The following is a 16,065-nucleotide window of genomic DNA, read 5'->3' as shown; positions in this document are numbered from 1 at the left end:
AGGGGAGACGGCTCCTTGAGTCTGGGGAAGGTGGTACCATTAGTGGACTGGATCTGCGGGATCCAGATTCTGACTTCTTAGATGACAAACCATCAGTCGAGGCGCCTGGTTCAGATGCCACAGACATTTCGGTCGGTTCTAAACCAAGAAGACTTCAGTCTGAGCAAGGGAGAGGAGAAGAAGTAGAAGAAGAGACTGGATTTCTACCCCGCCCTTTACTACCCAAAGGAGTCTCAGAGCAGCTTTCGAACTCCTTTCCCCTTCCCCTCCCCTTCCCCACCCTGTGAGGTCGGTGGGGCTGAGAGAGCTCTGACAGTAACTGCCCTTGAGAGAACAGCTCTGAGAGAACTTGTGACTGACCCAAGGTCACACCAGCAGGTGCAAGTGAAGAAGGAGTGGGGAATCAAACCCGGTTCTCCCAGATTAGAGTCCGCCGCTCTTAACCACTACACCAAACTGGGGCAGGGGATGGGGCCTCTGAGCAATTATATTCTCTTGACGATAAGCCATTACTATGTCGGCTACTCATGTCTTTTCCTCCTGTGAGTTCTCCTGAGTCCTTTTGAGTTGTGTTTCAGGGACCCCCCCTAGGCTGCAGCAGGAAATGGGGGAGTTGGGAAAACTCTGCCCCTAAGTGGAGCGCCCGTCTACTCGAGGTCCTTAGAACAGTACCCAGTGTCCTCAGACTGGCCCTGAGTTCTGATCTTTTGTCACTTGGTGTTAAATGAAAGAACCGGAATGAAAACCCGTCATGTTATACACCAGGGGTGGCAAACATGCGGCCGGGGGGCCGGGTGAGGCCCCCGGAGGGCTTCCATCAGGCCCGCGGTGGAACTGGTCATCTCCTGCTTCCAGTTCTGCTGCTGCATCACAGCTTTCTTCACCAGACTCTCTTAATCACTCAGCCATTTCATGTTTTGACCTGGGTCCTAGACTCAGAACTCTGAGCATGAGATTTCTGTGGCGAATGTCAATAAATCAAAAGTAGGTTTGCAGCTTACAGATACACACTTGAACAGCGTACTCAGGATTGCGACAGCACAGACATTTTGATGCAACAATTCAGAGCAAGAGCTGTCAGTTATCAGAGACTGTTAAATAAACAAAATATTGCAAGAGTGCTCATGTTTTAAGCATTTTTTTATTTTAAGTAAAAGAAATCTTTGTGTTTGTGTCCTTTATAAACTTTATATCTCCGCTAGCTGGCATTACATTTATGACACACAGGGCCCGGCCCAACAAAGTCTCATTTTTGTCAGATCTGGCCCTCATAACAAATGAGTTTGACACCCCTGTTATGCATGTTGTGTAAATGGCTCACGTAACCGTCTTTCGTCAAGGAAAGCCTTTGTGCAAAACCTCTGGTCAGTCTTTGACAGCTCAAACTGGTCAAGCTTGAACATCATTGAGGGTGTCTTTAATTCTCCTTCCGTTGCAGACAAAGTTGATTCAAAAGGACATAGATGCTCTTAACACAGAGTTGATGGAGTCATCCATGACGGACATGTCCACCCTTAGCTTCTTCGAGCACTTCCATATTTCTCCCGTGAAGGTGAGTTTGGAAAATGCCGCTTTTGGATGGTGGCGCCAGAAACTAGACTTGCTGTATTGGGCTTCCTGATGTTGCGGTATAAGATTAGGAATAAACTTAAATCGTTGTGTTGCTTCAGTAAATTGCCACAGAGAGCTGCAGAGCTTTGATAAACAGTCTCACGTAAGCCGGGATGCCTCAGTATTTATTCTAGATGTCCTCGCTTCTCTGTACAATTGCTGACGCTGTGCACAGCTTAGGTAATGCTTACAGAACCCCCCTGTCATTCTCTCCACTGGCCACAGCCTGAGCACCGTCCTTGATCGTAGCTTGTGCTTCGTGGCTCCTTCCTCGTTTTCCTTGTTTACCACCTCACAGCTTGCCCAGTGGGGAGAGGACTACGCTGTGTCTCTCGGTTGCATTCTTGCTCTGCTCCTGTCTGTGGTAAATTAATTTCTCCCCCCATTAGCTAGCTAACTAGATGGAAGGAAATCTCTCTCCTGGGTTCCTTCAGAGTAATTGCTGGAACCAGTCTTTAAGTTGCGAGAGAACTTGGGTAGAGATTCAATTCTCCGAGCCTAGAGCAGAGTTGTACTTTAGTTACATGTTACTCCCGTAAGCTGATTTTTCTCTAATGTGTACGAAAGTGGTAGGGACCCTCCAGTGTTTTTCTAGTTCCAGCTCCTGCAAGAAATTGCAAGTAGATAAATAGGTACCACTTCGGTGGGAAGGTAACAGCGTTCCGTGCACCTTGGTGTTTAGTCATGCCGGCCACATGACCATGGAAACGTCTTCGGACAGCGCTGGCTCTTCGGCTTGGAAATGGAGATGTGCACCGCAACCCTAGAGTCGGATTCGACTTGCTTTCGAGCAAGGGAACCTTTGCCTTTTTTGGCTCCTCCACTATTTTTCTGCTTTCGACCCTCACGTGTAAAAGGTCTCGATTTGTCCTTGAAATAAATGCCTTGAATTAGGCAGGACAGGTTGCAGACAAAGAAGTCCACATGAATCAGGCGCTTGGGCAGACCTCTCTGGTGTTTCTGCTACTGAGACTTTAATTCGTTGGCAGCCGTCTCTGCCGCCATGAACAATACAAGTTGCCAACAAAGTTGGCCGATCTTGGAAGCAGAGTCAGAATAAGTGGAACAGCGCCAAAAGCCAAGAAGGGAGCAGGTCATGATCCTGAAAACCCTTTCTCGAGATAGTTTTTTGAATGCTGTCATGGCTCAGGTGGGGTGTCACCTGACGCTGCCACCACCCTGGTTCCAGGCTCCTCTGAGGAGGCCCAGAGCAGCCTCTCAGGCCTTTAGACCTCCCTTTTGGCCGAATAATGGGTGTGAGGACCAGGCAGAGTGAACAATGAAAATAGTTTATTGTATAGGAGGTCAAACAAACAAGGTGCAGAATTATAACAGTAAGCGGGTGAAAAGAAATCAAATGCCCCAACGCGTCTAAATATATACTGTCCCTAGCTCACTATTTTATTTGACACTAGACTACTCACCCTTCCCTCAGGATGAGGGTTTCTTCCTGCAGCAGCCTTCCTTCTGGCTCTGCCCTCTGGAAGAAAGAACAACTTCTGCTCTGGCACCAGCCCTTTTGTTCCCCAGCCCTCCTCTTCCCTATTGGTCAGTTTTGGCTCCAAAACCTCTCAGGGGCTTCTGGGAGTTGTAGGCCCAGCCTCACCTACTGCTAGCCAGGCTCCCTGGGCCTAGTAGGCCTCTGGTGGCACAGCCCAGATCATGACAAATGTGCCCACGCATATAAAGTCTTTCTCCTCTGTTGTAGCAGTGTATGGCCCTTTTAAAAAACCCACAAAATACACCCCAGGAAGGTTTCTGAAATACATGGGAATTTTTAATCCATCATCTAGGAAATACATTCTATAGGTGTCACTTTGGATAACCTCTGCATGTTAAGTGAAACGCGGGCATTTAGAATTTTGAAACAGAGGATTTTGGATATTGAGAAACAGACTGTCTGTTCTCTTGAACACAAAACTTGCTCCGCTTTAGCATTTGGTATCTCTCCAGAATATGGACTGCCTGCTGCTTACCTCTCCCAGATTACCTCACCCTAGTTACGCCACTCTTTTATGTTAGCAAGACTCAGTGTTTTACCCCCAGCGGTGTCGTCTGGGGGGTTTGCTAACACTCCCTGTCAAGAAAGACTTTGTCCATGTAAAGGAAGGCACCCCAGAAACGGTAGCCCACATTCTACTTCGTTGTGATTTCTATGGGGAAGTGCAGGACTGTGTAATTAAACCTATGGTGTCTAACTTTCACGGTCTATCTGAGGCGAAGTTCGTATCTCTTTTACTATCTGACTGATGTTCCCACATTATAAGTTCAGTTGCAAGGTACCTTCTGGCTGCCATAACAATCAGGGAGCAAAAGTCTGGCTTTTCTATGTGATGCTTGATAGTTTTTATAGTTGAAATTCTCTGTTGATTGGCCATGCTGTGCCTTTTTACTTTTTATGCCAATAAAGGTCTTTGGATTGGATTGGATAATCCATCATCTAATCCTTACTGGCTTCACTTTATGCCTGCTTCAATCTTGAAAAGGGCGGGCAGGATAGGCGTAACTTTTGCCACTTCCTTCCTCTGCCTCGACTCCACCTTAATTATTTCATCCCCGTTAGCACACACCCAAAATTTGCATCCTTCTCTCCTTGGAAATGCGCCATAAAAAGAGTAGCAAATAGAAACGGTGTAACCTCCCTCATGTTGGAGACGCTAAGGATACAGTGTGCGTGTTAAACTAAGAGCACATCCAGACCCCGGCTTATATAAGAAAGTTTTTGAGACGCTCAGTTAACAAGCTCTTTGGGAATCCCTCTGGCTATCTTTTGTTGGCAGTCCTTTCGACACTGCGGGAGAGGAAATGGAAATTTAATTAGCTAGCAGGAGGAGGTCTCCGGGAGAGCTATTGAATTTAATGTGAATCTTCCCGGCATACCATGTAAACATGGATATTGTGTCCTGAAAGGGAACACAAACAACCCAGTGACTATCAGTACAGCTTAGTGCTTTAAAATGTTGTCACAAATAAGCTACTCGAGGTTTAGGGTAGGGACTCCCCTCCCATCCGTATGCTGTCTAGATCTCTACGTTGTGTTTTCACCAACCGGCGCTTAGTAGGATGCTGAGTGTAACCTCCAAGGTTTGTGTCCGGCCGTTGTGTTCTTCTTGTTAGCTACATCTGAGCCTTTCTTTGGGCGCTGGAGGAGAAGAATCCGACAAAGGCAAAGAGGAGATCGCCATACATTCTGTTAACCTGCTGCTGAAGAGCATTGGGGCCACTCTGACAGATGTGGATGACCTTATATTCAAGTGAGTGGACGAAACGCCTCCCGCTTTGGTGTAGCGGTTAGGAACACGGACTCTAATCTGGGAGAACCGGGTTTGATTCCCCACTCCTCCTCCACATGCAGCTGCTGGAGTGACCTTGGGTCAGTCACCAGTTCTCTCAGAGCTGTTCTCTCAAGAGCAGTCCTCGAAAGAGCTCTCTCGGCCCCACCTGCCTCACAGGCAGTATTCCCTCTAAGTTGCGTTAGTGTAAGCTCACAGGCAATGCTCCTTCTAAGCTGTGGAGTCTTGTGAGCAAAAATTCTACTTTGTGAGCTACTGGCATTAAAGTTGTGAGTGAGCGATTTGGAGCCATCCCTTCCTGAGCTAAGACAAAAATGTGTGAGCCAGAGGCTAAAAAACGGTGAGCTAGCTCACACTAACTCAGCTTAGAGGGAACACTGCTCACAGGGTATCTGTTGTGGGAAGGGGAAGCAGATTGTAAGCTGCTCTGAGACTCCTTCGAGTAGCGAACGGCGGGGTATAAATCCCATCTCCTCCTCCTCTTCTGTTTCTGTGGTCTCTTGTTAGGGACTCAGGCAAAACGGTTGCAATATCAGTCGGCTATAATAGTTCCATAGCTAAGAAACTGATGGTTCTGGGTATTTTGTAGAACAGGCGTGGTCTGGCAACAGGAGCGCAGGCCAGTTCATAGGCTACTTACGGGTATTTTAGCTGCATAGAATAGATACAGGCGAATGGTAAGTCAAGGGAGTAAATCACGAAGGCACCTCACCTCCACCCCAGTTCAAATCTCTCATCCTTAAGCCTCCCCCCCCCCATGCCGCAGTCGGTAACTCCGGGGAGAACTTTGGTCTACTCTTCAGCGTTGTCTGAACTAGCAGAGTTGAAGTGTTAGGAGATGCAGGCTCCTTCTCCCTCTTCTTTTCAGGCTGGCCTTCTTCGAAATCAAGTACCAGTTTTACAGAAGGGATCAGTTGATGTGGAAAGTCATCACACACTATAGTGAACAAGTAAGCTCGTCTCCCTTTGGCCGTGGGGATCCTCTGTGTTTCTGAAGAAGCTTCCTTGTGGATCTTAAGCAGTGCAGTGCAACATTCTCCAGTGCCTTTCCTAAACCCCGAAGCACGCACGCCTTCGTTCAGTCAGAGTCAGGGCCCCGTGAAGTTACAACAGACCCCAACAATATGCACAGATTCTGTTGTGTTGTAGGCCGGGTATAACCCTGCTGTCCAGCTACTGTTACTCCCGGCATGAAGAACAGCCGATATCCAATCAGTTGCTTTTTATTCATCAGTTGTATTTATTTAATATCGGAATTGGAGGGGAGAGACAGGGCCATCTAGTCCAACCCGCTGTCAGCACAAAAACGATATCTATAATATCCCTGACAAGTAGGTATCTGACCCTGTTTGGTGTAGTGGTTAGAAGCGTGGACTCTGATCTGGGAGAACCAGGTTTGATTCCCCACTCCTACACATCCAGCTGCTGGCGTGACCTAGGGTCCATCGATGGCTCTCTCAGTGCTACTCTCTCAGGAGCAGTCCTCGAAAGAGCTCTCTCGGCCCCACCTACCTCACAGGGAAGGGAAGGAGATTGTAAGCTGCTCTGAGACTCCTTCGCGTAGTGAAGGGCTGGGCATAAATCCAGTCTTTTCTTTTCTCTACTTAAAAATCTCCAATGACAAAGGCTCCACCAGTTCACAAGGGAGACTGTTCCAGAGTTGAACATAACTCACCATCAGAAATCTAAACCATCAGATTTAGAGGAAATCTCCTTTTCTGTAGCTCGGATCCATTAGTCAGAGTCTCGTCATCCAACACAACTGAAAACATACCCGCCCCATCCTCCGCATGGTATCCCTTAGGTATCAGAAGGTGGCAGTCATATCCCCTCACAAGCTTCTCTTCGGCGAGGTAGAGCTTCTCGGCTCCTTCAGCCTCTCCTCGTAAGACGCGGTCTCCAAACTCTTCACTGGCTTCGTCCCCCTGCGCCGGACCCTTTCTGCCTTATCAATGTCCTTGTGTTCCGCCTTCTCACTGCAGTTCTTGAAGCAGATGTACGTGTTGGTGCTGGGCTTGGACGTCCTGGGAAATCCCTTTGGCTTAATCAGAGGCTTGTCGGAGGGCGTGGAGGCTTTCTTCTATGAGCCTTTCCAGGTAGGATGCCACCGTGCCCCGGGCACCAGTATTCTCATAAACAGAGAGAGGGAGAGTACCCGCCTGCTCCTCAAAATGAATAAAGGGGTTATCGTTCCTCCCCAGGGGGCTGTCCAAGGACCCGAGGAGTTTGCCGAGGGCTTTGTGATCGGAGTCCGAAGTCTGCTGGGTCACACCGTGGGTACGTTGAGCACCTCACCAATTCACCCGTGTTGTGTTTTCAGGGTAGGGTGTGTTGGGTCGCCGCACTGCATTCCTTCCGTGTTTAATCTGAGGATTTGGCTCCTGCCTGAATTGGAATCCTTCACGCGTGGGTCGCAAGCAGTGCTCCCTCTAAGCTGTGGAGTCTCGTGAGCAAAAATTCTGCTGTGTGAGCGACTGGCATTAAAAGTTGTGAGCGAGCGATTTGGCTGCTGCATAAATCAGTTTGCTCTGGAGCCATCCTTCCTGAGCTAAGACAAAAATGTGTGAGCCGGAGGCTAAAAAAACTGTGAGCTAGCTCACACTAACTCAGATTAGAGGGAACACTATTGAGCTCCTGGCATGAAAGTTGTGAGCAAGCAATTTGGCTACTGCATAAATTAGTTTGCTCTGGAGCCATCCTTCCTGAGCATAGAAAAAAATACGTGAGCCAGAGGCTAAAAAACTGTGAGCTAGCTCACACTAACTCATCTTAGAGCGAACACTGGTCCAATGCTCCCTCTAAGCTGTGGGGTCTTGTGAGCAAAAATTCCACTTTGTAAACTACTGGCATTAAAGTTGTGAGCGAGCGAGTTGGCTATTGTGTAGATTAGTCTGCTCTGGAGCCATCCTTCCTGAGCAAAGACACAAATGTGTGAGCCGGAGGCTAAAAAACTGTGAGCTGGCTCACACTAAACTCGGCTTAGAGGGAACACCGGCTGCCAGTCTTTTTCATTGCTGACCGACGGTTTCACGTCTGTCTCGGAGAGTAGCCGAGTCTCACGATCCTCCTCTCTTTGACTGACAGGTGGAGCGGCAGGCATGGTGTCTCGGATCACCGGCTCAGTCGGAAAGGGCCTGGCCGCCATCACCATGGACAAGGAGTACCAGCAGAAGAGGAGAGAGGAGATGGGCCGTCAGCCCAAGGACTTCGGGGACAGCCTCGCCAAAGGAGGGAAAGGCTTTCTGAGAGTAGGGTCCTTAAACATTTTCCGGACTTACGGGGAAGGCTTAAGAAATCCGGTCCGTTTGCTCGAGGGCCTTCGTGCTCCCGCTGTGCTGAATCAGTCCTCGGTGGTGCTTCCACAGGGGCTCGCGAGCCATTCCGTGCCGGGCTCCTCCGGGCTCCTGTTTGCCCCCGTGGCCCCCCAGACCAGCAGCAAGCGAAGAACCGGTTGAGGCAGTTGAGTTTGTGTCTCCATTTCAGACACATTGAGGGGTTGAGTCCCGCTTCTCGTGGGCACTTTTGGAGACGGGGAAGTGCCACAGTCTGGGCACGTGAAAGACGATTAGGGTCTAACTCTGGGGTCCCCAGCGTGTAGTGCCTACGGGTGCTGTGGCACCTGCCGACACCTCTCTTGGTGCCCACCAAGTGTTTTTAGAAAGTGAGCGGGGCCAGTTAGGGTCCTTGCCCGGCAGGGCTTCTGATTGGCTACGCATATTAAACTTAGCAGGGGTTTTTTCCAGCGGCAGCCGCCCGCCACAGCGAGAGCCAGTTTGGTGTCGTGGTTAAGTGCGCAGACTCTAATCTGGGAGAACCGGGTTTGGTTCCCCACTCCTCCACTTGCACCTGCTGGATGACCTTGGGCAAGCCGTAGTTCTGGCAGAGCTGTCCTTGAAAAAGAGCCGTTTCTTTCAGAGCTCTCTCAGCCTCACTTACCTCACAGGTGGTGTCTGTTGTGGGGAGGGGGAGAGAAAGGAGACTGTAAGCCGCTCTGAGACTCCTTTGGACAGTGAAGGGTGGGGTATAAATCCAATCTCCTCCTCTTCCTCTTCTTTTTCCTCTTCCTCTTTTTCTTCTTCTCCTCCTCTCTCACACACATCCCTTTCCCAGTGTATTTTTTCAACTACCTCTCTTCTCTCCTGTGCTCGGGCTTCCCCCGCGTGTGTGGCTTTACTGTCCCACGGCAGCTCTTGTTTGCTTCCACCCGCTCTCCTGTGTCAGTTCCAAAGGTATCGATCACGACAGAGAAAAGCTGCAGATAGCGCGCCTGAAATAACCTTATGTTTTCTGTTCTCAATATGGTAACATCAATACAACAAAAACAATGCAGATAGTGTAAAGAGGTCCAAAAGTTGTTGTTGTTGTTGACGAAATTCTCCAGATTGCGGCGTCGTTTCGAAAAAGCTTCACCCGAACAGGACACTGCGCAGCTGTATCTTTTGGCCTTATTCCGTGACCAGTTGAAAAACAGTTCCTGAGTTATTTCATGAGAAATCTCAATATTTTTCATAATAATCCAAAGTGCTTCTGTCATTCAAAGCGGGCCATCTGTGTGAAGGTTATCTCAAGTGCACCGTCTGCGGCTTTTCTCTGTCATGAGTCTAATGTTCCCTCTAAGCTGTGGAGTCTTGTGAGCAAAAATTCTACTTTGTGAGCTGCTGCCATTAAAGTTGTGAGCGAGCGGTTTGGCTGCTGCATAGATTAGTTTGCTCTGGAGCCCCATCCTTCCTGAGCTAAGAAAAAAATATGTGAGCCAGAGGCTAAAAAACTGTGAGCTAGCTCACACTCACTCAGCTTAGAGGGAACAGTAGTCATGACCCATGCTCTTATGAGCTGTGATTCTCTAATAGAATAATTCCAGAGGTGCCCGCGGGCCGGAAAAGGTTGGGACTCCCGGCCCAACGCGACCCTCTGAGAGAGAGAGAGAATGCCCATGTCCGTTCCCCCCCCCCCGGTGTCTCTTCCCCTGTCTTCCTTGAAGCGTCTTGTTGAACCCAGTGCGTGTTGTGGTGCCATTGCGCTGTGCGCGGGCCAGTGGGGGCAAGGGGAGCACAGCATGCGTTGTGACGACAACCCTCGTCTCGTTCAACAAGGGACGGCGAGGAAGGGCGGGGGAAGGGACAGGACCCCGTCTGTGTTTGCGTCCGTGGAGGAAGGCTTCCTGCAGGTGGGTGGCACCTCCTCCTGGTCCCAACGGACTGTTTGTTATCCTCTGCAATGTGTGTGTGTGGAGGGGGGGGTCCCTTTAGATGGGGGGGGCAGGATTTCGGGTGTAGAGAAATTTCCTCTTTGCCATCTCGACCAGGCTAAGCGCGCTGTTTCCCTGTTCACTCTCTGTCTGCCTTGTGCGTATTTATGTCACCCTTCCTCCCGAGGTTCGCTCTTCTCCCTTTTATTCTCACAGCAGCTCTGTCAGGTAGGTTGTGCTGAGAGGCAGTGCCCGACCCAGGGTCACCTGCCACACTTCCGTGGCGGCGTGGGGGGCTCTCTGTATTAATGGAAGGTTTTAGTCTAAAAGGCATACTGTATAGAATGTATTATTTTCTATCAGGGTGGGGGCTCTGGGCCCAACGGGCCACTGCGCCAGGCTCAAGTCAGCTTGCGGATTTGGGGGAACCGGCACCAGAGGCACCGTTGCGAATGAAAACCTTTTCCGTGCTGACCTCCGCTTCCTTTTCTCTCTCTTTTCGAAGGGCGTTGTCGGGGGAGTAACTGGGATCGTCACAAAGCCCATGGAAGGTGAGCAAAAGGATTTCTGTAACGTAAAGGTAAAGGGTTCCCCTTGCTTGAAAGCCAGTCGAATCCGACTCTAGGGGGCGGTGCTCATCTCCGTTTCAAAGCCGAAGAGCCAGCGCTGTCCAAAGAGTTTTTCCATGGTCATGTGACCGACATGACTAAACGTCGGGGCACATGGCAGGAGCCGGGGCCAGCGACGGGAGCTCACTCTGTCATGCCACACTCGGGTGATTCCATACATATTTTTTAAGAAATGATTTGGAAAATATTTGAACACCTTGTCTTAAAAGCTTTCATCCATCATGTTAAAATAAAACGTTCCATAATCATTTTTTTTCTCCCCCCCCCCCAATTTTTCGGGAAAAAACAAAGAAGGCTTCAGGGGGAAAAAATGGGGGGAAACACACACACACACCTGGATTTTTCCAGGTTTTTTTCCGGGCCTTCACGTCTCTAGTTGGAGCAGAAAGCTCGAAGCTCTGGTAGCTCTCCTGTTGCCCTAGAATATGGGGGCGGGCTTGGTAGGATGTAGGGTGGCGACTCTGCTTGCGGGTGAGTCGATCGCTTGGCCTCGGGGGGTCTGGTTCGCCCATCCTCACCTGTGTCTCTTTGCCTGGAAGGTGCCAAAAAGGAAGGCGCGGCTGGCTTCTTCAAGGGCATCGGGAAGGGCCTGGTCGGCGTGGTGGCACGCCCCACCGGGGGCATCATCGACATGGCCAGCAGCACATTCCAAGGGATCCAGAGGTAAGAAGAAGAAGAAGAAATTGGATTTATACCCCGCCCTTCACCTGGGAGTCTCAGAGTGGCTTACAATCTCCTTTCCCTTCCCATCCCCACAACAGACGCCCTGTGAGGTGGGCGTGGCTGAGAGACCTCTCTTGAGAACTGCCCTTTCAAGGACAGCTCTTGTCAGAACTGTGGCTTGCCCAAGGTCATCCAGCAGCTGCAAGTGGAGGAGTGGGGAATCAAACCCGGTTCTCCCAGATTAGAGTCCCCGCACTTAACCACGCCACCAAACTGATAAAAGCGGCCGGGGTTCTCGGGGCTGGCTGCCTTCACTGAGTGAGAAAAGAGTTGCCGAATGCTCAAGTGCATCTTCAGCCCCGCTTCTCTGCCATCTGAGCCACGGACCAGAGAGAAGCCTGCAGCCCCCAGGTCTGTCCGCCCCACTCATCCAGTGACGGGCTGGTCCCTGGGGGTGGGCGCGCTGCAGGAAGCTGCTTGCGAGCTGACTGGCTGTCAGCCAGTGCTGGGCCCGAATATCCCTTCCTCCCCTGGCGCAAATGATGCTCCAGCTTAAGGTGGAGAGTTCAATCCCCATCTTCTTGCAAGGCTTCTGGGGTCCCGGCCCCACCGGTAGACCTCCTGAGGGCCCCTGGTACTTCTGGCCACTGTGTGATGTAGAGTGTTGGACTGGATGGGCCACTGGCCTGATCCAACATTGGCTTCTCTCTTGTGTTCTTATGTCTGGGGCAGTGATGCTCTGTCTTCTTGGTGCTGGGGGGGGCAACAGTGGGAGGGCTTCTAGCGTCCTGGCCCCACTGCTGGACCTCCTGATGGTACCTGGTGTTTCTGGCCAGTGTGTTGGACTGGAGGGGCCACTGGCCTGATGATACAACATGGCTTCTCTTGTATTCTTATGATTGTCTGACAACAGGATCTCACTCTGTCTAGAATACAGTGTGTCGGGCTAAATTAAGGGCCAGTTCCTGCGTGTGTCCAACTGGCACGGTGTAGGTGCAGGAATGTGACTCCAGGGCACATATGGGGCACCGGGCACATAACACTTGCACATGGAGAGCCGTGAGAGGTGCCTTCTTTCCCCAGATTTCCTGAGAAGGAAAGATCATTATGAATTTGGACCCTACACAACCAGTTTGGTGTTGTGGTTAAGTGCGTGGACTCTAATCTGGGAGAACCGGGTTTGATTCCCCACTCCTCCACTTGCACCTGGCTGGATGACCTTGGGCAAGCCATAGTTCTGGCAGAGCTGTTCTTGAAAAAGAGCAGTTTCTGTCAGAGCTCTCACGTACTTCACAGGGTGTCTGTTGGGGCGGAGGTGAAGGGAAAGGAGTTTGTAAGCCGCTCTGAGGCTCCTTTGGATAGTGAAGAGAGGGGTAGAAATCCAATCTCCTCTTCTTTATGTATCTGTGCATGTTGCACTGGAGTCGTGTGTTGCATACATTCCGAGAAAGAGGCAGGCAGGCACCCTTCTGTTTCTCCACTGTAACACTGAGTCTCCAGCTGGGTGCCTGTGTGAATAAAGAGAATGACCCTGCTCCAGGCCTGCAGGATTATTTCTTCGCGTCTGTTGCAACGACGTTGTGCATTTGCATTTACAACAATCTGACAATGAAATCTGTAAATGTGCTGTAGAATGAAGGTAATTAGAGCGGAGGCTTTTGCAGGTCTACTGATCGGGATCGCTGAGACTGATGTGCAGCAGATCCTACTATGGATGCATCTCCAGATCTGCCCCCAGAGATCAAAAACTCTGCCCCATGGCTAATGCTCCCTTTAAGCTGTAGAGTCCTGTGAGCAAAAATCCTACTTTTTGAGCTCCTGGCATTAAAGCTGTGAGCGAGCGATTGGGCTACTGCATAAATTAGTTTGCTCTGGAGCCCTCCTTCCTGAGCGGAGACAAAAATGTGTGAGCCGGAGGCTAAAAGACTGTGAGCTAGCTCACACTAACTCAGCTTAGAGGGAACACTGCGGGCCCTGGCTCTCACTGGTTTCAGGGTAGCGGCTTTTCTCTAGTCTTTCTGCTGAACGGAGAGCCTGAACTAGCGTTCACGACTTGAGAGCGCGCACAGAAGACATTGCACAGGCTGACCAGTTAGCTTACAGCAAGTTTAAGTGCAGGGCATAGACAGTGGAAGTCTGTGCAGCTCATGGTGTTGCTTCGACAGGGTGGCAGAGTCTACGGAAGAAGTGACACCACTCCGGCCCCCTCGCCTGATTCGCGAAGACGGCATCATCAGGCCCTACGACAGAGGAGAAGCCGAGGGGTACGATTTATTTGAGGTACGTCCTGATGTATTCTCGCCTCTCCCCCCCCCCTTTAGGGGAAAGAGAGCATAGTAGCATCCCAGATACTTTTGCACGGTGCATTGGCTAGGCTTCTGGTGGCGAAGCGTTTTTGAATTTGAATCTTATTTATTTATCTTTTTTTAAAATAAGTACCCGAGGGTACACTTTTATTATTTTTTTCTATTATATACTACAGACATACAAACATACATACAAACAACCCCCAACTACCCCCCCACAACATATAACATATAACAAGAGACTTTATCATTTCTTCTGCTTATTAAATTTCTAAATTCATTATCTATTTTACTAAGCTTATCTTTTCTGCGTTCTCAAATTACTACATTTATCTATCAGTTGCATTTACATTATGCCAATCGTAGAAGCTCTTCCAAGTTTTTTGAAAAGTCCATTCTGTGCCGGCTCTCATCTCAAGTGTCAGTTTGCCATTTTCCGCCGTTTCAAATAGCTTGTTCGCGTACTCTTGTTTAGTTGGTATTTCCATTATTTCCCGATATTTGGCATATACTATTCTTGCAGCTGTCGACATATGAACTATCAAATACCTATCTGCTTTATCAAAGTGTTTCGGAAATATATTCAATAACAGTATGAAGGAGTAAACGGGATATTAGTTCTTATTATTTTTTCCAGTATCTCATGAATCCATCTCCATTATCTCTTTGTAACATCAGATAGTTTTATATTTTTCCGCCAAATCTATTTATTTATTTATCAATCACATTTACACCCCACCCTCCCTGCAATGCAGGCTCAGGGCAGCTCACCGATCAGTGCATAAAATACAGTTAAACAACATAAAATCCATACAAGAACAATTCCATTATTAAAACAGCTTCATCAAGTGCTGAAGATAGTTATTCAAGATGGCTTATTTCGGTGTACCTTCTAAGAATCGATCTGCTCAAGCTCTTCCTGCGGCACAGGCTAGCTGTTAGAGACCAAGGGCCAGGGCACTATAGATGTGGCGGCTCCCTAGCTAAATGCCTGGCGGAAGAGCTCTGTCTCGCAGGCCCTGCAGAACTGTTAAAGGTCCCGCAGGGCCCTGATCTCTTCCGGGAGCTCATTCCACCAGGATGGGGCCGCCACTGAGAAAGCCCCGGCCCTGGTAGAAGCAAGCCTGGCATATGTGTGATATAGATGTTTTGTCCACAATTTCCATCGCGATGGGATCTTGTTTGCAAACATTTGTTCTGAGAAGGACGTCTTATTACACCTCCCTTTCGGTTTTGTACGTAACGTCCACTCCGGGCCCAGCAACTGGTGGGCTCCCCCTGATGGGTACATCTCTGTGTTTTTTTTTCCTGCCTGCCACCTTCCTGTCAGTTTTCTGCAGCCCATCTTCAGTTTCTAATCCGTTTCTCTTTTCTCTCTCCCTCTCCCTCTCTCTCTCCCCGCCATGCCTTCGCAGCAAGAACTGGATTAGGAGTCTGCCGCTTCTGTCCTCTTTTCCCGATTGTGTTTCAGCACCTTGATCTGCTATGGTTTCTCTCCCCCCACCCGCTCCTTAGCATTAAGGGCATGGTTTCATTAGTCCATTTCATTCAGTGTCTTCCCCCAGAGCCTTTAGCTGTCACTGATACAGAGTTCAAAATTGCCTGTCTTCTATAATACTATATAAAAGCCAAGGCGTGCTGGCGACGACTCACCTACTCCCCCATTGGCCACTGGGGAAGCTGCCTTGGCGTCCTATTGGCCTGTCCCACTGGCTGCTCCATTCTTACACACACCCCTTTTGACACATTGTACACTGGGAGTTGTAGTTCTCAGCTGGCCTTACTGCAGCCATAGCAAAGGGAATTAGAACTACAGCTCCCAAGTTGGGAGTCCCAAGAGGCTGTGGGGCATTAGCAGGGGGTCAGATGAAGTGTTAATCAGTGAAACTGTTAAATTGGTGGTTGGGGGAAAGGGAAGGCCCGGATATCTCCCCGAATTACAGTTGATCTCCTGACTACAGAGATCAGTTCCCATGGAGAAAATGGTTGCTTTGGAAGGTGAGCTCTATGGCAATATGCCTCACTGCAGCCCGCAGCAAAATGACTTGAGGACAGCCCTGCCTTATAGCGAAGCAGAAGGAAATAGGCACGGTTCTCCTCCCTCTATTTCCCCCGCCCCTCCACCGCCTCACCAGCCACAGCCGGGACACTCGCATGGAGCCCCTTTCCAGAGCTCGTTGTATTTCTTCCCACAACGGGCCTTACTCCTAGTTTCAAATAACTTGGGGGGGATTTTTTTTTTTAATCAGGTTAGCAACACAGGAAGAGAGCTCTGTTTTACATTGTGTTAATGTGCCAATTCTTGTACACTTCAAACCAAAGAAATATCGACGGCAGCGCACGCCAGCTGCTCTTGGGTGAGGTGGGGGGGACAG

General features: G+C 49.7%; 1 protein-coding gene across 1 annotated transcript in view; it reads left to right on the top strand.

Annotated features, from left to right (window-relative positions):
• Positions 1-15,419, top strand: part of VPS13C (vacuolar protein sorting 13 homolog C (S. cerevisiae)) — a 161,286-nt gene extending 145,867 nt beyond the window's left edge. The window contains exons 71-80 of the mRNA XM_015420051.1: positions 1,439-1,552; positions 4,729-4,865; positions 5,773-5,854; positions 6,887-7,000; positions 7,106-7,181; positions 7,989-8,152; positions 10,598-10,643; positions 11,261-11,384; positions 13,550-13,664; positions 15,106-15,419. Of these exons, the coding sequence (XP_015275537.1) occupies positions 1,439-1,552; positions 4,729-4,865; positions 5,773-5,854; positions 6,887-7,000; positions 7,106-7,181; positions 7,989-8,152; positions 10,598-10,643; positions 11,261-11,384; positions 13,550-13,664; positions 15,106-15,120 (987 nt within the window). The 3' untranslated portion in view covers positions 15,121-15,419. The remainder of the gene's footprint in view (positions 1-1,438; positions 1,553-4,728; positions 4,866-5,772; positions 5,855-6,886; positions 7,001-7,105; positions 7,182-7,988; positions 8,153-10,597; positions 10,644-11,260; positions 11,385-13,549; positions 13,665-15,105) is intronic.
• Positions 15,420-16,065: the final 646 nt, after the last annotated feature.

This window comes from Gekko japonicus, unplaced genomic scaffold, assembly GCF_001447785.1.
Source record: "Gekko japonicus isolate JY-2015 unplaced genomic scaffold, Gekko_japonicus_V1.1 scaffold369, whole genome shotgun sequence".
Taxonomy (NCBI): Eukaryota; Metazoa; Chordata; class Lepidosauria; order Squamata; family Gekkonidae; genus Gekko; species Gekko japonicus.
Note: the sequence above shows the minus strand (reverse complement) of the source record. Positions and strands in the feature narration are given on the sequence as shown.